The 26,714-nt window shown below is 35.0% G+C and overlaps 1 protein-coding gene across 1 annotated transcript in view; it reads left to right on the forward strand.

Annotated features, from left to right (window-relative positions):
* The first annotated feature begins 858 nt into the window (after positions 1 to 858).
* Positions 859 to 26,714, forward strand: part of LOC128986852 (vesicular glutamate transporter 1) — an 88,995-nt gene continuing 63,139 nt past the window's right edge. Inside the window, exons 1-2 of the mRNA XM_054407423.1 lie at positions 859 to 972; positions 7,069 to 7,189. Coding sequence (XP_054263398.1) covers positions 7,110 to 7,189 — 80 coding nt within the window. The 5' untranslated portion in view covers positions 859 to 972; positions 7,069 to 7,109. The remainder of the gene's footprint in view (positions 973 to 7,068; positions 7,190 to 26,714) is intronic.

The raw sequence follows: 26,714 nt of genomic DNA on the forward strand, positions 1-26,714 counted from the left end.
TATATTTGTTGTATTACTGCACATCTTCAGCTTAATTTGTGCAACAGTTTTAACGTGAATTGCAGTTTAACATAGTTACAAAAACATAACATCTTTAACATTTTGATATTAGTGAGATTGATATTCTGTAGTTAATACTGTATCAATTATTAAAAAATCTATTAATTATGCCATTCGAAATTGTCTGGGTATCCGAGTGGTCTTAGTGTTCCCTTACAAATCTGAAGGTCGCTGGTTCGATTCCAAACGAGATTGTCACTAGACCCAGATGACATTTGTCATTGGGATATTAATTAATTATGCTTTCCAAAAACAGGTAGACGTCAAATTATAACAAAACCAGCGTTTGGACAGTCCTCATTCAAAAAAAACTTAACACTGGCGTAGATAGAATAAACAAATACATGTATATTAATGTTTTAGCATTTATTTTATTCAATTGAATTTTTTACCCTCATTGATTATCAATATTCTGTTTAATATTGACTCAAACATAATTTGAACTACTTAACACCCTAACTTAAACACAATATAAGATTCTAATAATCCAAGAAACTTAGCTGATATGCCTAGTACAAATATCAGTAATATCCTGGTCCTTTACCCGGTTCTCCCCCCCCCCTTCCCCCCTCGCATTTCCATAATACACTCCGTCGGCGGAAAACTCGGAAACCGGGCAAACCTACAAACAAAAAACAGTGGCACATTTTACACCCGGTCCAGTACACAGGAACGCCCACGCTTCTGATTGGCTGGCTAGGCGCGTACTCGCCGCCTTGGGCCAATCAGAAGGCAGGACGCGGGGCCGGCGCGGCGTTGCCGGAGCTGAAACCCCTCCACACCGGCTTTGGTCGCGACGCCGTACGTGCGGCCAGGGTAAATATTCGTTTTATTTTTGCAGAATTTCCCATTGTGTGTTACTCGAGTGTTTCCGTTTTTAGGTGAAATGTTTTTCATTGTGTTGCCAATAAGGTAGTGTATCTATGTGTGTTTGAAGTAAACTGTGCATGCCAATAACGTATTGTAGTAAATGATAATGCATTTTAAAATACATTTATTAAGTTTTTTTCATTTAGGTACAATCTAGAAAAAATATTTATAACTGAACAATGAGGAATGTAATATATGAAATATATATATATTTAAGTTAATTAAAGTTAGTTCACAGCGTAAATATATTTTTTAACATTACAAATTTATCGTTTAGTAATCTTTTTTGTAATATTTTAAATTATTTAATAACAGTCCTTTGATATAATTTTTTTATAATTTATGTTAGGTTTTTTTGTAAAATTAAAAATTGATTGCTTTTTACAAATATTATCTTCGTAAAAAAGTTTATTAATCAACAGTAGCAGGCAACTTTTGTTATAGATTTAGTGTAATAATATTTTACACTGTCATTGTAATTAATTGGTTGCATGCACCCTAAAGAATATATTAAGTAGCGTACTTAATTTTGGTTTGATTATTAACTACATTACACTTGGTGTCTATGGTGTGCATGCTGAATTTTATGCAAAAGCATTCGAAAGAATTACAGGAAATACAGTATAATGAATCTTACGATTTTAGAATTCATTGGCTTTTTAAATGTAGAAAACCCATTTGCAATTCCATGATAAACCTCATAAAATATATAGATATTTTTAATTATTAATATTTATCTTCTAACAGCAGCCTACAAATTAATAACTCCGAACTAATTATAAGAACTGCAAGTGTCAATCGTTTCGGTCGTTTTAATTTGGGTTTGATTAATGTTAATTCCATTTAACAAAACTTACTACATTAAACATACTTTCGAAAATGAAATCCTTAAACAAAAACTACAATCTAAGAAATTATATAAATTTCAAAATAGCATCTTGAAAAAATAAATTTTATCAAACTCTTGTGATCTCTAACTTTTACAGCATACTACATATTATTCAAAAAATTTTGAGCTGATTTTGTAAAATTCGATTTTTTATTATCATAAAGGTAAAACAGCATTTAGAAAATTCAAGTAAAAGAAATTGTGATTCCATAATTATAAACCATAACTAAATTAAAAAAATTGACCTTAGACGTGACTTTGAAAACATAGCTATCCTATTAAATAATGTAGATATTTCCATAAGGTATTTTTGGGGTACAGTGGGGATATTTTCAGAGCTCAAAGTAGAAACTTTTGACGAACACAATACTTTCTCCATATACTGTGTATGAGGGAGAAAGTAAAAACAATGTTGTTAGGGCTTTTTCTAGTCGTGATTTAAAATGTCCCTAATAATCTATTATTACTGAAAAATTAACTTCAAAACACTTACATTACTTTGTTTATTTTCATCAAAATTTTTGCTCGTATTCACCTCAAGCCTTAGAGTAAAAAATACCCCCGCCGCAGCAAACCTGACGCCTAAGCGAATTTCCATTTGGCTGAATTGATTTCCAATTGATCTATTTAAATAACATTAGGTTTAATGAGTACCTAGGTTTGCTGCTACAAGGAAACTAATAAAGTGTGTGTTTTAAGTAAAATAATTATTGCTTAGTATAAAATGAATATATTTGCCAAGTTTGATCAAAATATATCCATAAACAAGCAAACTACAACATTTTACAATATCCTCCATAAGAATAACATGGGAATTTTAAATTTACCATTTTTTTAGTTTTCTCCGTAACCAATAACCGTACAAAAACACTTTGATATACTGAATTGTTTGTTTTTTTAAGCTCTTTAAGAAGGTTTAGAGAAAAATTGGGAAATTTTGTGTTTTGAGGGTCAAAAGTGAGAAAAACCAATTTTTACCCCATAAAACCCCCCACAAAACCCTGTTCCCATGGTCCGATCATGCTGGATCGCGAACTCATTCAAGTTTATCCCGCCTTACACCTTCAAACCAAATTTCATCAAAATCGGATAAAAATTACTCAAGTTATCGTGTTCACGGACACACACACATATATATATATATATATATATATATACATATATATATATATATACATATATATATATATATATATACATATATAAAAATTTGAACGAGTGGTGTTTTTGGCCTCTGGGGACATCAAAATGAAAAAGTAAATCGGTCCCGGGCCGATTAATTATTATTATTAGATTATTAGATTATTTTTTACAATCTAAGTCTTACCATGAGACCTACGGTAATAGCTACTTCCCTATAGGGAAATTCGCTAAAAATAATAATCAGAGTAAGGGGTAAGCCAAGTACAGTACAATGATGATTTATACTGATAAATCTTAGTGGAAAAGTCATTTAAAATAGATGAGACACATGAAGTATTTGAAATAATTATAACTTTTTTTACATCCTTTCATATAAAATTCATCAATGGTAGAAATTTTTATACGTATTTAAAACGTTCAAAAAGTCTCACAATTAGACCACGTGTTGATAGGTTAACCAAATCAATAAAAATATCCAAAATTAAAAGCCCTCTATCTTCAGGTAGAATAGTATCCCTAAATGACATATTATAAAAAAAAAAAAAAAAACAGCTATAGAGATTTTTAATAAACCACAACATTTTTAAATTTTCTAATCCAACTTAATAGATAAGAATGTTATAAATTTGTTGTGTCTATAGTTTTTACAATATTTCAAGCCTATATTTTAGAGATGCTCCTTTCATAGCAAACCTGGAGACTAAGCTAAATTCGTGCTGAATTATTTTACTTTATATTCATGGACAGTACTAATAAAAAGGAACATTTTTTGGGAAAATTTAATGTTAAATAAGTTTTGCTTAAAAGGTAGCATGCTTAGATTGCCTGCTATGAAATAAACAAAAATCTGTTGTTTTGATTAATTTTAAAAACCCCACAAAGCAGTTATAAATCATCTTAAAGTTTTAAGAATTTGTATCCATAATCAAACAGTAGTTTGGATGAACTAAAAGTTCTGCGTTTAGTGATTTTAATATCTATAAAGCCAAGAGGTGTGAGATACAAAATTTTAATTTCTTTAAAAAAAAACTAAAGTAGTAGGCAAATTATTTACCTAATAAAGAACAATAAAAATCAAACTAAAGAATACAACCTTCCTTCGGACTTCCTTGGAGTGGTATAATCATGCGGGTTTACAAACCATTCAAATATATGTAGTTTTAGTTTTTAGGCGATTGATCAAAATTTTAAAACAAAGTCATATTTCGTCTAAGGGATTTAAGCACTCAATCTATAATATATCAACTAAATGATGAAACAGTAGATGATCACTATGGTAATTTACAGTTCCCTAAAGACGAACCCATTAGATTGGATGAACTGATTAAGTTTTGTAGTGGAAACAACAGAAATACAATATTCATTTTTGTGTTAATCTTAGCTTTTTTATTAGTTCTATTATTTTTAGGTGATGCTGCACATTCACGAGTTAGGGTTTCGTTTGTTCCCATTATAAAATCTACATTAATCTGACTTAAAAATAAATAACGAAAATATATAATTATTTTAATAACAAAATTATATTACTAAACCAATACAAACTTATCTATTCCAATAACAACTGAATAGTTTTATTATTCATAATGATTTCAAAGTTGCATTATTTTATATCGAATTGCCTGACTTTTTGAAGTTTTTTTTTTTCAATATCTTTCACAGTTCAATCCTTAACTTGGTTTGCATTCTGACATATGATTAAATTTCATACTCAACCCAGTTGAATTATGCCCTGCCCCACATTAAAAGCAATGGTTAGGCTAATTTGAAAAGGGGGGATAAGGTCTTAAAAATTAGTATGCAAAGTTACCAATAATTGATTGATTGATTAATATCAGAAAAAATAATACAAAGGCATGCCTGCAAACTCTTATGTATGATGAATGTATATATATATATATATATAAATTGGTGGGCATTCTACTACAATGACTTTGAATTATAAGATATGTTTTAAAATGTTAATTCAACATTTAAAGGGTGGAAGGAGTTAAGGTTTGGGGGAGGGAATTTCCCAGGCACACCCACCAGAATCTGCCAAATGAATTCGCAAAATCAATACTCCAAAACAAAACTTTTTAGTTCTTTGCAATGAAAATTAGAGAGAATCTGACTTTAGAGTTTTTGTTCTTTTTCAAATCGTGATTTTAAAAAGTTTTATTATAAATTAATTGTGAATAAGCACCCATTAATCAGGTTTAAAACTTCAAAATGTAATGATTTCTAAGCAATTTTTAAATGTTCATTTTGTTACATTAAATTGTTAAAAATTAACAATTGACATAACACATTAATATAGCGGTTTTAGCTCTTTTTACAAAGGAAATGTTATCAGAAAAAATAACTAGTGGTTTATGACTATTTTCACTATTTTTTTAATAATTTGTAAACCTAAAAAAAATTATGTGGAAAACAATTTTGAAACTTATCCTACTTCATATTCCCTTAATACTACACTGCACAGTTTTTTAACGGGTAGATAGTACCTTTGGCTATTAATACAACAACTTCTGTATCCAATAGTCAATGATAGTACACTATAGTTTTGGTATTGAGTAATGGGGTCTTCCATTGAAAATCATACGGGGAAATAGTGTTGGTCGAGTACTAAAAATATTAAAGTTCATAGATATTTTTTTAACACATTATCTAAATTATTGATGTAGCCAAATACAACTGTTTTATTGTGATTTTATCCCTCAAACTGATTTATTTACCATAAAACATAGCATCTTGGGTTTTCTAGGTTTTTTAGTACAAAACTTAACTGGATGTTTTAAAATCAAGATTTAATTAATTGTATAATACGAGTGTCAAAGATGGACGTTCAAAAAATGTTTTATCAAACGTCTTGGACCCAAAAGTAATATAAACAAACACAAAATAGACGTTATTTATAAGAAATTATATTGGGGTAGCACGTGCAATAATTCTGTATTCACACATACATTGAATTAATAAAAACTAAACTAATTAGCTATACAGCTATAGTCTAAAATAGATATAAGCTAAAATGTATTACCTAAAATATAAAGCTAAAATAACTAATTGGAGCTAATAATATAAACTAAACTAATATAAACATAAGTAGGACTAGTGAATAAAATTTTTTATTTATAATGATAGTTAATTTTCCTTGTCTTAAGTTACATGAAACTGTAAATGAAGGTACATTACTTATCATACATTTTTCAAGTTTCTGAAGCTAGTTAAAACTTAATTATATTTTATCCTTATTTTTGTATTTCTTCGTTACATTTACGTTACCTGCCTGGTTATTTTTCCAGAGTTATAACAAAATAAAGTATGTTTTTATACGCTTATCTAATGTACATATCATGTTTATTTAGATATTAATTAGTAGCTTACATCTCACCAGATAAACGTCGTTTTATATTTCATAATCAAGAGTAACTTTTTTCATAAAATAATAAATAACATGTTATTTTTTTACCTTCACATAATTATGGGGAAAGTATTGTTTCCGTAAAAATTCTCAAGTTTGAGTTGTGTGGATATACCAGTTTTGTGTCCTCTGAGCAAAAAAAAATGTGTGAGTGTATGTGTGTTTGTATATATATGTATTTGTGGATATGTACAGAGCTAAAGATCACATTTGTGGTCAAACTTTGATTAAATGTTGTATGTACTAATCCAAAGCATCTTCGGGTAGTTTTTTTATCCTCCTAAAACCCAGGGTAAAAGAGGCGTTTTCTTAAGTAAAACCAAGTGTCCTTTTAAAAGGACATCGTTTCATACTGATGTAAAACACGGAGAAACTGTGACAACTTCTAAGAAATTATATTGAAATTTGTATTTTTAATCGTGATTTTACCACGAAAACCCATTAGTAACAGAAAATCGTATAGAAACGGCTCAAACGGTTTTTATTCAATTTAGTAAAATTGTATAACCCACATTTCAAAAAAACTTTTATAATATTTCCGAAGAAATCATAGTTACTCCCACCGCTTACCCATGATAAGGGTTGTTGACAAGCTAATATGAGAAAGTATGTGTCATATAATTTTATTCTTGGTCTAAGTACTTATGTAGCTCATATTGTGTATCCTTAATCAACCTATACTAGAATTGATGGTATATTCCAGGACCAGGAGTGCCTAGCGATGGTGAAGGGATAAGGACAGCAATGCCAGGACTTGGAGCTCTAGGGGCTCTCTCCGTCCTTAAGGATGGCATTAAGGATAAGGCGTCTGGCATCTTCCGCAGGTAGGCCTAATACATAATACATTAGGCCTAATACATAATACACAATACAAAGGCCTAATACATAATATATAAGGCTTAATACATAGTACACAATACATAGGCCTAATACATGATACACAATACATAGCATACATAAGGTAATAGTTTAACATACTTGAAGCTGTATAATTTTGAAACAATAATGTAAATGTGTTCAATTTAAGGATACGGAAATGTGGCATGTATATGTGGAATGTGTATATTTAGATAATATTAATACACATTATCTTAAACTATAAACACTCTTCTAAAGAGAAGACATTACATTTCTATGTCATAAAGTAAAAAAAAAAAAAAAAAAAAAAATGTTTAGCCAGTATTATAATTTGATATAAATGTTGATTAAAGGGAACAATAAAATGTGCTTCTGATGGAAAAGTTTGATCTTTACCGTGATGATAGCGAAATTCTCAATAGTCCAAGTCCAAGTTCATATGATTGTGGCGACTAGCGCCACGTCTGGGGGAAGTGCCTGCTCGCTGGGAGCATATACTTCCGGTCTGCTGTGGGTCCAAGCCCTGGTAGCTCAGCTACCTGTAGACGTCAACGTCGTTCCTGGTGGGTTACTCGTTGATCTGGGGGCGGAGCTGCGGAACATCCTCAGCGACCAGGTCCCTGATGTGTTCCCACGGAGAAACATCCGCCGTCTCTTCAAGTCTTGCTCGAAGGCCGTCGACGAAGTCTCGGAGAGTTGTCACTGCTGTGGAGTCCCTGATGACGGAGTTCCTCACGTACCAGGGTGAGTCTGTCGCCTGCCGAAGAGCCTTGCTCTGGACGACGAGCAGCCTCCGTCTAGCGGTTCTGCAGGTGAGGTGGTACCATGCAGGGGCTGCGTACGTGAGGACAGGCCGAAGCAGGGCCGTGTAGAGTCGGACTCTTGCAGCCGTCGACAACTTCCGTGACCTGAGCAGCGGGCGGATGGCGCCAAGACCTTTCCTGGCGAGGTCGCAGACCCTCTCGACGTGGGGAGTCAGGGTGAGTCGCTGATCCAGCAGGACGCCGAGGTACTTCACCCGGCGCTTCCATGGGATGTCGGCCCCGGGAAACGGACTTTCGGCCTGCGCTGCCCCTGACTCGGCCTGGGCTGCCCCTGACTCGGCCTGCGCTGCCCCTGACTCGGCCTGGGCTGCCCCTGACTCGGCCTGGGCTGCCCCTATTATGTGGTGTAAAGGGTAGGTTTCTCGGGAGTAGGTACCTGACCTGAGCTTGCGCTTTACCCACTAAATCCCAGGAATCTCCCGGAAATACCTGTGGGGTGGTGGACAGGGTCGTCGACACAGGAAACAGGGCAAATATCATTGGAGCCAACCTTCTAGGAAATACATTACTATTGGATTATAATACTGCTGTAATCTTTGGCATTAACGACTCAGGAAGTGATGGTGTCTACGGGTGGTGGATATCCGCCCCAAATAAACCTATTTTTGTTTCAAAATTTTAGATTCAAAAATACTCAAATTCTTACTACATATAATAAATCTTTTATGCTTCTTTTAATACTGTATATGATAGTGGTTTTTAGTACTGTATTATGACAAATTTAAATGTAAAATACTTGCAGTTATTTGAACTTGAATTCATTATTTCTTAGGCCGCGAACGCTAAATATGTAACAGATGTTCGTGTACAGTAGTTAAACAATAAAAAATAGTGCATTTCATCACTAGAGGGTACCTATTTAACAGTACTGTATTACGAAACATTTATATGTAAAATACTTGTAGTAATTTGAACTTGAATTCTTTATTTCGTTGGCCGCGAACACTAAATATAAAAGTAACAGATGTTTGTGTAAGGTAGTAAAACAATACAAAATAGTGCATTTCATCACTAGAAGGTGTCTATTTAACTTTACTGTATTACGAAACCTTTAAATGCAAAATACTTGTAGTAATTTTAACTTGAATTCTTTATTTCGTTGGCTGCGTACGCTAAATTTTGGCCGTAAATTTTAATTTTGATACTTACTTGTTCTGTGTTATTTCACCTAATAACAACAGTACATTTAATTCCATCCAACATATTTTTTGTTGGAAATGCACAATATTGAATTGTGTGTTCCAATTATTAAATTGCAAATAACATTAATTAATTGTTGAATGAAATGCATAGGGGCATTTAATTCCATCCAACTGAATTTTCTGATTTTGTATATAACAAACTGTAAATTTCTTTTATTGATTGTAAATATCTACATCACTAGAAGCCTTTTTGTAGTAATTGATCATTTAAACACTGCAGTTACAAGTTTAATTTTAATATTTTGTTGTACCAATACACCAGACTGTTAATTAATATATACGATTATATTTTAAACACATTTTTATAACATACTTGTCTCTTGTTACATTGGTTTAGTTTTTAATTTCGTATTTTATACTTAGTGTTTATCTGGGTTTTACATAACAAATTGTTATTTACTTTCACTTTGTATTTGCTTGTAAATAGGACACTACCAGAAGTTTTTTTAGGTAAACATTATTTTAAACACTGCAGTTTTTTGTTTACCTTACACCAGACTGTAATTTAATTAAAGTAGGCCTATCATTATTTTTATACTACGTCTCTTGTTTAAATTATCTGAATGAATGTACCCCCGTGAATTCACGGGTGAACAGAAACCACCATTAAATTAATTTAATCAACTTTGACTTTATATTTCATTTAAAGGGCCCAAGTTCGAGAAATTTTCATGTGAAAGGATGTTAAATGCAGTGGAACCTTCATACCTTACGTCCTAAGGTTGGCCGAGGTTGTACCTGAACACGCAGCTCTCTTTCACGACATCTTTAATACTTTTCAATGAAATTGCGATCTGTTAAAGATCGGTGACAAACTCTTGGAACGAACAACATACATGGTTTGTTAATCTCATAGTCATCATGGTTCGAACACCTTTAGTTACTCACTTGTAACAAACACTTATAAATAGCTTCACTGTCCATTCACCGCGACTCTTTTAAGAACGTAAAAGTAAATAATAAAATAAGTAAACAAAAATGTAAACAAACAATAGTTATTTGTGTAACTAGTGGTGAAAGTGGCACTTTGCTGCACACGAGAGCAATGTTTACGCACGAGCCGCAGGCGAGTGCGGAATGATCTCGAGTGCAGCAAAGGCCTTTTTCACTCGTGTTACACATTATATTTTTCCTACAGTCACTATAAAGCATATAAATAATTAGTCTTTCAAACACTATACAACACGTTTTTAGGTTCAGCTGGCGACACAAATGGTGCCCTAGAGAAAGTAGTACCCGCGGTCCGTATCACTCCGCTATTTTTCCTCGGCAAGAAATGTGCTCCGCGTTTTGAGAATATAGTTCCGTATGTTTTTCTAATTTGAAGTGGTTTCCGCGCCTAAAAAAAATGCTTTAAAGATATTTTCTTGTTTATTAAGATCGTAGGAATGTTTTAAAAACGTTTAAAAGAAAAGTCCAGAAAGTTCAGAAATACCGAAACTATAAACACGAAATGACAGGTTAAATCGTAGTTATAATAGTCAATCAGCTGCTCATAGTATTTTTATCTTTAAGTGTTGCCAACCTATTTCCAAGCGTACACGGATTACGTGCATAATAAAACCACGCTGTTTTGTGTTGTTTCGTTGGAATCCTGATGTGCGGCAAAGTATAAACCGTACGGCAAAGTATAAACCGTACGGCAAAGTATAAACCGTACGGCAAAGTATAAATATGCAGCAATTAGCAGCTTTCTGTACTATAAACAGTACAAGGAAGCCAACTTTGTCGTGTGACTGTAGGAAAACTATATTGTCGATTGCATTGGCCAGCTGTTGTTCACTAAATTAATCAAATAATAACTTCCAAAACATGCAAGGCGTAGCCTTTTGAAAATCAGCCTGTGGGGCAGAGCCCTTAGGGAGTTCGTCCATATCAATACTTTTCGGCAAAATCTACACACTCTAAGCTTCATTTTGATATGCCATATGCCTATATTTTTATTTGGTAAATGGCCTTAACCGTTTACATAAAATTTGATTGTATCACTGTAATAATATAATATACTGTTGTATGGATAATATTTTTGTACTATTGAGTGGATGGATTCTTATGTAAACAAGCCTTGAAATCATATTAAGTGAGACTAATTCGTCAACGTTTGTGATTTATGAAAGCTATAGTGACAATAGGCGGATGGTGGCCCCACCTTCTGCAGTAGCCTATCTATAAAAGCTATAATGTATATACAAAACTATAATATCTATTTTTAATTATATTATGATGGTCAATTTATACATATCCACTGTTTTTGTATCTTGAACTGAGGTGACACAACTAAACACAAATATACAACTTTTAGCACGGTGTTTGTAACTAAACTAGCCCAAACTTAGATTTAAAACCATCTAATACCTGCTCTTGCTCTGGAGTGCTCTGGGGCTCAGGTCCTTCTTGGAAGTACAGTACCGTACCTAATCCTATTCATAGTTTTTGACCAGCTTGCTGTGTCAAACACCCCATATCGCCCCTTCCCTACTTCCCTCTTACCCACAAAATCTTTTCAATTTACCTATAGGGAATCTTTTGGGGACAGCAGACTCAAAGCTACCCACGTTCCCTATTGTTTGTTGCGGAGGGTAAGTTTCTCATAATCACCCCAGGCCGAAAGTCCTACACTCGTCGGCCCCGTCTAGGTGGAGGTGTTGACCATCGTCCTGCCTCCTCGACCTCGTGAAGGAGATGGCCTCACTCTTGTCAGCGTTGACTTTGACTCGCCACTTCGTCAGCCACGGCAGCAACAGGTCCAGCTGCCGCTGGACATACACCCTGGACATCCTCAGGTTGGCGGAGGTGGCAGTGAAGAGCGCATCATCTGCATAAAGCGAGAGCTGCACTCTCGGCGCCAGGGGTATGTCATTGGTGTACCACAGGTAGAGTATCGGCCCGAGAACCGACCCCTGTGGCACACCCGAAGAGACTGGCCGTGGTGTGGAGGTCGCCCGTCCAACGGAGACCCTGAAGCGGCGAGCGGTCAGGTAGCTCTTGACGAGCCTGTAGATCGAGCCGGGTAGAGGGGAGGACGCCAGCTTGTAGAGAAGTCCCTCGTGCCAGACCCGGTCGAAGGCTTTGCTCACGTCGATCAGGACTGAGGTCGAGTGGTGCTTCCGTTCCATCGCTCCAGCGATGGTGTTGAGGACCCGCCGCAGCTGGAGGGTGGTGGAGTGGCCCCGCCTGAAGCCGTACTGCTCAGTCCTGATCGAAGAGAAGAACTCCTCGGGGAATCTCGCCAGGATGATCCGCTCCAGCATCTTGGAGAGCACAGGCAGGAGGGAGATCGGCCTGTGGTTCTCGGGGAAGATGTGATCCTTGCCGGGCTTGGGGATGAGTATGACATTCGCCAGCTTCCAGGTGTCGGGGAAGTGGGCCAGCCTCACGCAGGAGTTGAAGAGGCAGGTGATGACAACAATCACCCAAGCCGGCAGGTTCTTCAGTGCTGGAGTCCCGAGGGAGTCCGGTCCAGGGGCCTTCTTCGGACGGAGTCGAGCGATGTGGCCCTTCACCTCGCTGACGGTCACGTGGGGGATGTCCTCTTCGTCGGAGTCCGGCTCGTAGGTCTCTACGAAGTCGTCAACAACCTCGCAGAAGTCTTCGTCGTAGACGTCCGGGTGTGGGGAAAACTGGTCTTCCAGCGAGTCTGCGAAGGTCTCTGCACGGTCTTCGGGCGAGTAGACGAGCCCGCGTCCCCCATGCAGCGGCCTGTTGTGGGTCTTCGTGCCGCGCAGAGCCTTGGCGATCTTCCAGATCCCGTCGTTGGTGTCAGCCCGGCCCTCGACGAAGTCCTCCCACTCCTGGGACCGATGCTCAGCCAGCAGTCGGGAGCACCTCCTGGCCTGCCGGTTGAAGTCCGCCTTCGCTCGAGGGCAGCGGGACTGTTGGTACGCCCTCCTCAGGCGACGTCGCAGGGTGATCTCCTCCCGCAGCCCCTGGGGAAGTGGTGGGGGGGGGCCCTCGGGTCAACGTCAGAGCTGGCGGCAACCACAGTGTCCTGCAGCAGCGTTGACAGGTCCAGGACTTGCTGGTCGAGCTCCTCTGCCGTCTCAGGCGGCGGGGGAGGCGGTCGAGGGGCGTTGGCCAGGAGGTTGGCGAACTTCGCCCAGTTCTCAATAGGGAAGTATCTTTACTGTAGGTAGCAAGGTAAGATCTAGACCCGAGACCAATTTAATTTTAATTTCTTCATTCACGTAAACCGCATGTTTACTGCAGTGTTGGTATTTAATCAATCGAAACTAAAGAAGTTACTCTGATATGTTGCATCCTTTATCGTCCCATCAATTAAAAAGATCAATCATGTTAACCTATTAATAGCTAAATACTTGAAATAATCCGTCGAAACAGGCACTAATATGAGGGATTCATTCAATTGTGATCTCTTCAAGCTTACCATTATAAATCATAGTTTTAAAATAAAACTATTTAAACATAACTGTAGTCCTCTGTTACTTAATTACTTTGCATGACTTAGAGCCACTTTGCGTTTCGGATTTCATTTTTATTATGTGAAGGATTAAATTAGATATTTAGTTTAAACCTTAAAGCATAACAGTTTGAGTTTATTGTTTTTGAAAGGGAATAATTGAATTATACATAGCTAACGTACAAAATTAAACTAACAAAATGACTAATTCAATAATCAAACTAGCTTGATTTTGCTTTCATATGAAATAATATTTAGTATGGTTGTGTTTCAGTTTTTGTGTGATTTTTTGATATTGATGATACAAGGTGGGATATAGGATTTTTGTTGCATTGTTTAACAGGAATATTCCATGAAATTTTGTTTGAAATTATGATATCTGATACAATACTGATCTGTTACATGGCTAAATTATAATTCATAACAATATTTACAGCTTGTACATCAAATATAAATACATATATTGAAAGTTTGATAACTATTTTACAAGTTTTTTTTAACAAAATCATTTGAACGTAAAAGTCAATGCAATTGAGCCTGGGTGAGTGCTATTCCAGCAGACGGTTACTTCCAGGTTTGAAGCCATAGCGCCAAATAAAATAAACAGCATACTTTCATATTCATCATATAAAACACTTACTCAGCTGCACTATTGCCAATCAAAGTTTTAGCTCATGTAAAGATACTCCAAATAACTCTCAAACCAAACTTTTAACTATAAATCAATGTGACAAAGTTTAGCCCGTAAGTTCGCGTTGCAGTCCCGTAGTTTTGTCGCGCTCAGTAAGTCTATAAAGACATAAATCTGACCTCACTATCAGCAGTGTGCAGCCGACTGTAAATACTGGCTGCTAAGCTCCCTCCGCTTCTCCCTCCAAAATGATACGTACAAACCATTTGATTCCCTCGCTTTTATGCTCCCAATATAACAACGATGGATTGGTGTGGTGTAACTGTAGTTCATTCCAAGTCTTACAACATATTTTAAAACATGTTCAATTTTGAATACTGCACTTAACAGTGAAATAACACTTTCATTGCACCAAACACGTCACGAGGTAAATATTTCTTTCAAACCGTACGTGTATAAAATAATGTTTAACGTACAACTTGCACCAAATATACGTATACATTTCAGTTCGGCGAAATGATAAATTTTATGTTAAAACCCCATGCAAATTATTTTTACAACATCAAGGCCTTCTGCTAAATATTTCTTAACAATTGTGACGTGTCGTCGTACGGCCTAATGTTTAGTACATACTAAGTAGCGTCACTGTTATGCCAAAAACATTGCCAATTAGACTTATTTTTAGCAATACTTAAGCCACTTATGCTGCCAAATAGCTGAAAATTGCGTCACCGTCATGAAACTAACGTTGCCAAATAGTCGTGTATAGCATATTTGGAGTTGTCATTATGCCGCTAACGCTGTCAAATAGTTGATAACATCATATAATTATAGCGTCACCAAACGTTGCCAAATAGATGAATACATGTTAATTTGTTTGTTAGTTTCTTAGATCGTTGACAATTAATAAATAGTCATATATAGCGTATCCACGGGGATCCAGGCTTCACACATACAATTGTTTTTATATTTTTAGGTTTATAAGTTTCTTAACAGTTTAAACGAGTTTATTACATTGAATGGGGTTTAAAAATATAGTTTTCATCATTATAGCCACTTCATATATACGTACCATTTTATGTATCTTTATGTTGTAAAAAGTAACACATGAATTTGATATAGTTCCTAAAGTAATTGAACAATTTTATTCGACTAGGTGTCATTTTGTAGCTATGACAATCAACAACAATCCTGGGTAATTAGGATGATTAGTGTGCATTGTATAAAGTTTAAAAAGAAACAAAAAATATTTTAGTTCTTATAAACTTAAAAAAATTAAAGAAACAATATTTAACCTATATATACACAAAATGTTTGTAAATACAATTAAGAACATCTAGTAAAAATTTTAACTTGGTAGTCAAATATTTGGCTGAGATATTTCAACTTTTCTGTTATAAGCCCCTAAAAACATTGTGGATAATCGCCATAGAAGCACCACTATTCCTGCTGCCGTGAGCTAGCAGTATCATAAAAAAATACGTGAAACCCTTATCAAATTTCTACAAAACTTATATTTCCTTATTTAGAAATAACCAATGAACATAGAAATAAAATAAAATAAAAATACTGATGTTGGCAATTTCTTTTCATTTTCTGAAGCCTGTATCCCCTCAAACTCCTTATGCAGTCTATCAGCTATATACATTACAAATATCGTAACTGACACCACTAATATAACTCTTGCTACCACTTTTGTAAATCTCCAATGTCCTGTACCTGTGTAAATCAGCCACTAACAGCTGTGATACCCTGTACATCAGTGTCGTCACCACGCTAATGCAGCCTAATAGCTGTGACGTGCGACCAGCAAGGGAGGGGTTGGCAGGCTTTTAAAACAACATAGTGCACCCAAATTGTGTTCTGGTAATTCTGTTGTGTTTATTGATTCCGTTAATGACTTGGGGTCTCCCTGATCTTGATTGGACGTTCAAATAACAAACATGAAAAATCAATTTGAACTTTGGTCATAATTTTTGTCAAACTCAAACTTTTGTTAGATTTGTTTAGCATAACTGTGCTGGTTTTAGTCCATAAAGTTGACTTAGGTTGATGTTATTGCAAATCTCATATTTATTCCCAATTTTCCCGGGGAAACTAGACTAAATAATTAATAACCATACATAAACATTTCTATGATACATTCCATTGTGTGAATTAAATTATACTTAAGGTCGTCCAGTGGTCAAAAACTCGACCAAAAATACGTAATGTTCAGACTTCCCTATTTTCACCCTACGCTGTAAATAAAACATGTGATTGGAAGTTCTTCCATTTGTTTCGATTTTCTGTTTATATTGCGTTGTTATTTCGTCACCAGCATGCCAACCCATAAGGTCCATGTAAGCTTTTTAAAGATTTTAAATTCAATTTTTGTGATAATTTTTTAGCTTATTTAAAGTTATTAGGGGATTCTGCACATATACAGGAAAATATACTTCCAACAGTATTCATAGATTCTCCCTGTGATGCACACGAGCTGAGAAAAAAGGTTTTAGAGGAACATGCTTGCCTATTAATGTATGGATGAGATAACTTTCATAGGTTGGATAGGGGGTTCATTGCATCTCTGTAGACTGACTATTGTGTTTGTTGGGATGGACTAACTCACCGTGTCAATCAAACTTGCCGATCGACCGGAATGGCAGTGAAGTGTAAAGATAGAGAGCATCTCCCTGTATTACAGTAGGGCTAGACCGACTATCACGTTACTGTTAAGAAATCGTCCCTAATATTTGCCCCATTACCCCACCTCCTATCTACTTACTACGCCAACGTTACCGCTTAGCTTCTCAATCTTATTCTATATAAATAAAAAATTAAGTCTTTTTCACTACAATGCGTAGAATCTTGAGGCTTTTCACGATACTATACACGTTTCATAGCCTGTAGAACGCTGTATAGAAAGTATGTTCATAGAAAGCTGTAACAAGTCTTAACAAAGTTTCTTGTCTATTTGTCTGTCTGATTTTAACACAGTAACGCCAAAATGCCAAAGCTGCCTACTTTTGAGAGAACCTAGAGCCCCGCTCAATATTAGAATCACTTTCCTGTATTTACCGTGGTGGTGAGAATGTTTTCAGCTATTGAAACATGGCCTTAATACTTTAAAATTGAAATAACGATAATTTAAAGCCATTTGTGTGATATTTGCAACAAATCATCTGTTTAGAGAATACGTTATCTATTAAACAATAAAAAGTTGTTTAGATGGAAATTCTTTCTTCCAATTTTTACTGATTTGTTTTTATAATGAGTCTGTTAGATACAGTTAAAATTTCCGACCACGTTTTGTAAGCATATCCATTGACCAAGCAAGATGGATATATATTATTAGGTATATAATTTTCACAATTAACATTTCAATGTTTTCTCCATTTTTTTCTATGACCAAGTAATATACAATCGTGGTTTGTAACTGTAATTTATCTCAAATCTTTAAACTGATAGTAATAATTTAAGTTTCTTTCCAAAATATTTGAATAAAATGTGTGTCTTTTCAAACAGCGACACACTTTCTTAAATAATCGATTATTACCTCATTTTATTAAATAACTTTGCATAATTTACTGTATACTGAAGAGTTTATCTGCGCGAACCTTCGTTTTATACCACTTGATTTTCACGGTGCGCCTGCAGAAAAAGAAACGCAATATAGGCACTGTGTCAATATTGCGTTGGGATTCAGTCGGGCGTCCAGTAACTTATACCACAGACAGTATATTCTCTGTGCTTATACCTCATAAAATAGGAATAATAATTGTCGTTTTATTGAGTTTAATAGTTGATTTTAATCTGTACCAGATAATCCAAGCCATAATTATTTCTGTATAATATTTTACTTCTTTCATGAAATTCCTACAATTTTTAGAAGGAAGTTGAGGGGTGTTTTTTTGTAACTACATAAAATTATTTCATCATTGTATAACCCATGGTATTTACAAGTTTTTTTTTCCATTTTTTCGGATTTATATATTTTTAATTTTAGTTTCCCATAAAATAATGAAAAAATCTGATTTTCACAAAAAAGTCTTAACCAGTTTCGATAAAAATGCAGTATGCTACGTTCCTTTTAAACTCTAAACAAAGTGGTACAGCCCTAAATGCTGTAGAAATTCAAAACTTTATGCAAATTTTATTATTTCCACATAAAAAGCATAGTTACACTGCTTCCATATATAAGGGTTGTTGACAATTGGATAAAATATGTCAGCTTGACAATACCATTTATTTTATTCCAACTAATAATTTCAAATCAAAGTCTGATCTAAAAATTAATTTGATCCAGTAAAATAAGATTAAAATTCAAATAATCAAATCACTAAAAACAGCTGTTTTTTTTTCAAATCGGGAGTCATTTTTACCTGTCCGACCGTGTCCCGACCTACAATCACGGGGCGGACTTGTTATCGCTCATATCACACTAAGCTGTCACGTGCTACGTGATCACAACCCCAGTCACGTGACCTGGGGGGAGGGGGGAGGTCACGTGGCTGGTCTTAGGCTAATGGACTTCTACTTCCAAAGGCTATTTTTCACCAGCACCGCCGAGTGCACCCTTGCCTGTGTGGGGAGAATATTAAAGTTGTGACGGAAATCGTGATAATTTGTGATGGGTGTCTGTTGAAAAATACTCATCGTACAAAGATAATTACGATATTTTAATTTCAACCTTTGAAACACAAGTAATTAAAGTACGTGGCTTTTAGTGTAATTTAAATTTTAATCTGTATATTATGATCGTATTCTTTTTTGGTTAGGTACCTACTTTAAAGGTTGTTGAAGTTAGAATGAATAACAACAAATCTATATATTAGATGGTTAAAAATTACAGTAATTATGTAATAATTGTGTTGACCAAGTTATTTTCAATTACCAAATGTGTCGTGACAAGAGCTTGTACTTTACCCCTCTATGATAGTATATAGAGAAACTATTGTTTGCGTCCAAATTTTTAAGTTGAGTTTTCGATGGGAGTATCCTTTCTGGGTGCCGTAAATCCCCCAAAAGATATATACAAGAATTTAAAATCGACTAGGTCATAAAAAACTACGAAACTTATATACAGTGACAGTTTTCACGTACACATAAGACACTGAAAACTGAGAACTATAAATTATATCAGGATGCTTTCACAGTAAACAAAAGGTGAACTATAAGTTTCAAACGTTTATGAATAAAATTTCACAATAGTCCCTAAACTATGTAATATTATACATAGGAACTGAGTGAGGAGGTGTGTCATCGACCTTCTTTAGACTTTATGACACAATGTCCAAATTCAAATTATAATTATTGTATTTCACGGTCATTATAGACTGATATTCAACCATCTGATGGCATACAACTACTGTTACTGCTGATTGACAGGGGGGTTGTAGAGGGGGGGGGGCAACAGGTACACCACGAACTATAATTGGTCCGTCACGATATCACGTGACTGATATGCCCCCGGGGGTTTGTAGTGGGAGGGGGGGGGGGGGTTGTTTGGTTTGGGAATGAGACAATCGTATGGAATAACATTCAAGGATTACTCTCAGCACCGTATCCATTTGGTTAAATAAACATTGAAGATATTCCCTCATGTGCGTATCCCCCTCTCACTTCCCTTTCCACTATCGTTCCCTTGTTTCCCTAAAAAATTACCCTTTATTTTTATCTGTTGGAGAAACATGCCTTTCCTGGAGTAATCAGAAATCAAACATGTTTAGGATTGTTTATTTCAATAAGGAAATTAACCTATAATACCATACTTATGTGACAAGTCGGTTCGTGAAATGTGTATTTGGGTACTAAAAGAATAAATAAATAGATTATACATTTAAAGTCTGTAAATTACAATATCGGCCATTCTTATTGTTATAAGTCAATGGTATTCTATTCATTGGGGACCGAGCTTTGCTCGAGAAACATTATTGGTATACTCTGAGAGTATTCTTTGGTCAATGTCATCTGACCCAAAAATATTGATTTGCAGTCTATTTAACTTCTTTTAAAATAATATCATTACTTTTTAACCCTCGCTCATTTTAATTAACTTGCCCAACTTGTAAAACTTGACCTTGGGTGAAAAAGAGTCACTTAAGGTTCTAGTGATGAATAGCTATTTGTGCAACTAGTGAGAAAAGTGAGCAATTGACTCACTCGAGAGAAATCCTTACTCACGAGCCGTAGGCGAGTTGTACTTTGCACTCGAGTTGCACATTATACTTTTCCTGCAGTTACCATAAAACAAATAAATTGGTGAAGAAACATAACCTAGTTTTACACAGAAGTGAACTTTTAATATAACATTTAATGTGAAGTGACAAATACAACAGTACAACAGCTGACCAGCTGATTTATACTCCGTTCAAACAGCCGTGGCACCTGAGGGATTAGGAGGCCCCAAGCCCCAAGGGTTTCTATGGGGTGTCCTAATCCGTCAGGTGCCACGGCTGTTTGAACAGAGTATACAGCCAGTGCTGCCAACGTATTTCGTGCGCATAACATGTTGCATAACATGTTGTGCGTAACATGTTGCCTGCATGTTACGCGCTCACTATTTCGTGCATTCACGTTGCAAATCTGGAGTGAGACAAAGTAATTAAAGTGAGACAATGTTAACATTGTCTCACTGATGAGCGAATTGGCCACTTTGCTTTCTCAAATCAGTGAGAGAACATGTACATTTTTAGGTAACTGTAGGAAAATATATTATTGAGTAAAAAATACATTTACTTGAACATTCAAAAAATAACTGTACAGGCATACCAAAGGTACAAGCTACTTCTGAACACACAAAAACAAGCGAACACAAAACCAGAAACAGTTTGATTGAACAAGTATAGTTTATGCAGAAAAAGGCGCGTATTTTTCAGCCGATCGTCTAATGAAGAAACGTTTAAGAGATGTCGGGGATCAGAGGCGCGAGAGAAGTAATGGGGAGTAATGGACCATTAGGTCGATCTCTTAATCTGGTGAGAGAACCATTAGGTGATCGCGGCTTCGGCATATCAAACAGACTCGTCAATCGTCTTCAGTGTGAGAATGAGAAATATAGTAAACAAATAGATATGTAGCAAAAGTTTATTTGAGCATATTTATTACATTTACATGTCAAAATTTGTAGCTAAATAATACGACTGTAAGCATCACCTCATCTTTGTAACACTTTTCTTTATTTTGTTTATTGTTTATTTCCCTTTTAGTTTAATCATTGAATTTAACATATGGACCAACACGACCCAGGTAACATTTAATTTCGAAGCATTTGTTTTGGCTTGAAACTATCAGATAATGTATTTGCGAAGGTTTATATATAATAGTTTTACCAGTATATCTGAAAATATGCAAACATACTTCTGTTCTTAATAAGAAGGTTTCAACTGACTACAATAAGATCCCCGTGCGTAGAACGGGCACACAGCTAGTGTTTTCTATATTACTTCAGGAGGTCTAGAGAGGGCCGCGGCATTATAGATGGATAAAAAACATTTGTGATTGGCGGGATTTGAACCCGGGACCTCAGGGACTGAAGTCCGTGCACTAGACCAGCTCACGTTCCATCTTCTACAGTACAAACAGTAAAAATGATAGAAAATTCTAAGAAATCGTACTTTATTTTATTTCCCTTTTAAATTCTCTTCTATCTAAAAGAAAAAAAATGACTTTTTAATCAGCATGTTACGTGTTATTAAATATACATACATATATACAATATAAAAAAAATGCACCTTAAACGTTTTTGAAACATACATCTACACTTCTGTTAACTAACAAGACGGTAAATAAATTAGATGGTAAGTGGTTATCGATTTATTTGGACTCTCCAATCATCATCAAACCCAAAAGGCTAATGATAAAAATATTTCGCTTTGTATGTATAAATGCGTGTATTATGTTATCAAATGTATCTATACCATCTATGAATTTTGACCAATACAAATTACACAATTTTAAAAGACAGTATAAGTTTACCAATAAACAACAAATGTCTGTAGGAATAAAATAATAGTATAGAATGAAGGTCAAAATAAACCAGACCCGTTTTCTTGCTGCATTGGGATAACCTTATGCAGATATATTATTTTTAATAACCATAACCCTTGGTTTATTCCATTATCATTTTCTTCTGTTGTATCTCAAAAACCCTACCACTCCTTGCGTAAGGGTCAATTATTGACTAAGATCAATTATGCATAGATTAGATAATATTATGAAGAGTTCGACCAATTTCTATACTAATCTATACCAATTCGGATCCAAAATCTATAAGTTTTCCTTCAATTGACAAAAACCAGTTTCTAAACCCTGCATTAGGCCTATTGTGTACCTATCTCACGATTTCTACGTAATCCAAAATTCCCGATCCCAGACTGGCGTCTCCCGGCCTCCCCTATCCTTTCTTATCTCCCTTTTATTGATTTGTTGGCCCAGTTTTTCGCCGGCCGTCCGTCATGTCTGAACGGCGCCAAAACAGCCGACGCCGCCGCCCCACGTCGCGACGCTCATGCCGATTTATGGGGGCCCACGTCCCACGCCCCCCCCCTTACCCCCCTTACCCCCCTCGACTTTATTGTCGACGTGAGCGGTTTACTAATTGCCGACTTAGGTGGGAGTTCCGAATGGAATGAGCTTTTAAAAGGTTTATCGTATTTTTATGAAGTTGTTCAGGGTGGGAATTGCTGTTAGTATAATTTTTGACGTAAGTGATACATATTTTACGTATAAGAATTGTTTTGTATTGTTTGAGGAGAACACGTTGTTTTTCCTATGTTTTACCTTTTTGTTAGTACAGACCTTAGTCTAGTCCCTTTTAAACATCATAAAAACTAAAAAAAAAAACAACTTTTGAATTTTTAGTGAACGTTTTTGGTGTTTAATGAAACAATTAGCACTGTAAGTGAGGTTTTAAATATTTAAAACACCCCAGGATGGCCTTCACGTTGGATTTTAATTAATGGCCCTAAATAGAAATATTTGTACCTTAGTTACTTATAAAGATACCGCGTATTAATATTGGCAATACGTGATAATGTTAACCAAGACGTTGTCTTACAAAGTTGCACATAACACAAGACATTTTTCCCTCCCTCGTAACAAAAATAAAAACTGTGTGCAGGCACTGTGAATAACATGATACTAATTCATGTTATTCACTGTGCCTGCACACAGTTTTTATTCCATGGTTTTTGTTCCATGGTTTCAAAGTCAATTTAAAATTTTGAAACAAACTAAATACATATAAAGTAAAACAAAAAACACTTTCTCCATGATTTACTTACCCTTCACTTCAATAACAATCTGTTAAAGTTTAAAAATACAATCTTAGTTTAAAATCTGTCATAAGTAAGCTTAGACTGTTAAGCTTAGATAGATTAGTGATTGTCCACAGAACATATGTGTGAATCCCATCCATTTATTCCCACCATTTTCTTTATTTTTATCGCTTCAACTCTCTCAATCATCATTGGAAACATGAAATATTTTGTTCAACTTAAATTTACCTTTTTAACTTTTTCAGTTAATTTAGAAAATTGTATTCTTCACTGTACATTAATCCTTTACCATCAAAATTATGTGCATATATTTACACCCACACAACATGAGAAATTGCTTTTATTTTCTCAAAAATATATTCTATGTATGAATTCATAAAATGTTAAAAATACATAGATAAAAATTCAAACCACTTTTTGCACCACGTTTGGATGTCTACAAATCCACTCAATCGATAACGGGAAGAAATCAGCTGAGATAAAATTTCATTTGATTGATTCATTTGACAAGAGCGACTTTTGGCGGGAAGCGAGGACTTTTGGAGGGAAGCTCCCACCTGTCACCGGTGGCCGGAGGCACTTGCAGGGAGATTACCCCCCTCCACTCTTCAGCAGACCATCATTTTTGACGTCCCCCCATCATTAGTCGACTTAAGGCCCGGCACGCAGGGCTTAAATGACAATGGGGAATTTAATAACACTATACATGTTGCTCGCGTTGATTATCGTTATCAGTGCTGACGTTTTGCGAGAGGGAGGAGGGATTTGTGATATCTGCAGCGACAATTGGATTGACGGTAACAATGCCTTTGGGCGAACAGAGAGTTGGAAGGGTGCTGAGAGTTTGAGTTGAGTGCAATTAATAGTTTAAAGTATTATCTTACGTGGATTATAGAACCATTGATTATCAGTAACTAAGTTGATCTAAAGCATCGACAACTTTACAATAGGTCTACATGTTAGGATATCAAATAAAATAATTGGGAGTATGTTGAAGAAACGTTAGATGGGAAAATACAGCGGATTAAGATAGCAGAGTTTTCGACAGTGGCATGGGATGAGAGTGCTCTTATGACTAACTACTATTTTTTATACGTTTACGGAGACAAAAAGGAGACTGATCTTTTACCCCTCCCCAAAAAAATGTACATTTGCAGAGTCTCTTGATCCTAACAAAACCCCCTTCTTTTTACAAGTGACATGCACTATTAAATCAATTATATTAATCAATATCAATTATATTAATCAATATCAATTATATTAATCAATTAGTTAATCCTGTACATGCACTACAATTGACATCCATAAAAATGTTTAATATCAAGTATAAATTTAATTGTACTTATTTAATTTATATTTTTTATATTGACTAATAACTTCCCCAACCCTCCTCCCACAAAAAATATTGCATATGTGAATAATATGTTTTAATTGGTGATTAGTCATCTCTAATCACATTTAATAAGATCTATTCATCAAAAATACATCAATAAATTTCATGCTCTCTCCACTAGCTCAATCTGTACTGAAATTAACTACGACAAATTTAAAATCTTTCAATGTTATCTACTCCAACGGACTCATTCAATTTTAAAGCATCACTAAATAGCTAACACTATCAACTACATGCATTAAATATGTGTTTCTTCATGTTTTGAAGTTTATTAAGGAAATACTAAGACGAAGACGTTTTCAACCTTTCGATGATTCATCGGTTCCTATATCGTTGTCAACTTGATCGATTGTCGATTAGTCAATATTTGATCTTCGAGTCGACCCAGGGGATTGTATTGGCAGACCTAATAGACAACTTATAATAATGGACCAGGTTTATAATACCCCCGCCGCAGCAAACCTGCCGAATAAGCAAATTTCCATTTGTCTGAATTGATTTTCAGTTAAATATGTTTTAATAACATTAGGTTTAACGAGTACCTAGGTTTGCTACTACAAGGAAACTAATAAAGTGTGTTTTGAGTAAAATATTGATAGCTTAGTACAAAATAAAAAAATTTGCCAAGTTTAATCAAAATATATCCATAAACAAGCAAACTACAACATTTGACAATATTCTCCATAAGAATAACATGGGAATTTTAAATTTACAATTTTTTTAATCTTCTCCGTTACTAATAATCAAACAAAAATACTTTTATATACTGAATTATTTGTTTTTTTAAGCTCTTTAAAAATGTCTAAAGAGAAATCGGGAAATTTTGTGTTTTGAGGGTCAAAAGTGAGAAAAACCAATTTTTACCCCATAAAACCCCCCGTAAAGCCCCGTTCCCATGGTCCGATCATGCTGGTTCGCGAACTCATTCAAGTTTATCCCGCTTTACACCTTTAAACCAAATTTCATCAAAATCGGACAAAAATTACTCAAGTTATCGCGTTCACGGACGTATATATATATATAAGTCTATATATATATACATATATACAAATTTGAACGAATGGTGTTTTTGGCCTCTGGGGACATCAAAATGAAAAAGTAAATCGGTCCCGGGTCTAGGTCTTACCTTGCCACCTACGGTAATAGCTACTTCCCTATAGGGAAATTCGCTAAAAGACAAATTGTGTGGATCTAAGTATGATAGGACTACACAAAAATGTGAATCTAAGTAGTTTCATCAAGTAAAATTCAAAATTAGGTTACTATATTTTAATCATCGTAAAATTGTTTAAAGTTACAACCATTCACATTAACTTTTAATAGGATTTACAGTCCAAGTAACAGTAGAGTAGGATCATATAAGACAATGCAAATCAATCTATATAGAAACATTACCGTTGTTATATGTATTAAAACTCCTGCCGCAGCAAACGTGGAGACTAAGCGAATTTCCATTCACCTGATTGGATTTACAAAATCTTTTCTTAAATATATCACATTTATTACCTATTTAAATAGAATGAGTTTAACGAGTACTTAGGTTTGCTGCAACGGGGTGGGTAAAAAGTATTTCTTTTTTTTTGTAAAATGTTAATAGTTTAGAAAAAAATGAATGTATTTTCCAAATTTTATCAAAATATGTTCATTAAGAATCAAACTACCACAATTGACTTATTCTCTATAAGAATAACATAGGAACTTTAAATTTAAATTTTTTTAAATTTCTCTGTTACCATTAGGCGTATAATAACCCTTCAATATATT

This window comes from Macrosteles quadrilineatus, unplaced genomic scaffold, assembly GCF_028750875.1.
Source record: "Macrosteles quadrilineatus isolate MER2022 unplaced genomic scaffold, UCM_ALF_1.0 Scaffold_2__2_contigs__length_208266976, whole genome shotgun sequence".
Classification (NCBI taxonomy): domain Eukaryota; kingdom Metazoa; phylum Arthropoda; class Insecta; order Hemiptera; family Cicadellidae; genus Macrosteles; species Macrosteles quadrilineatus.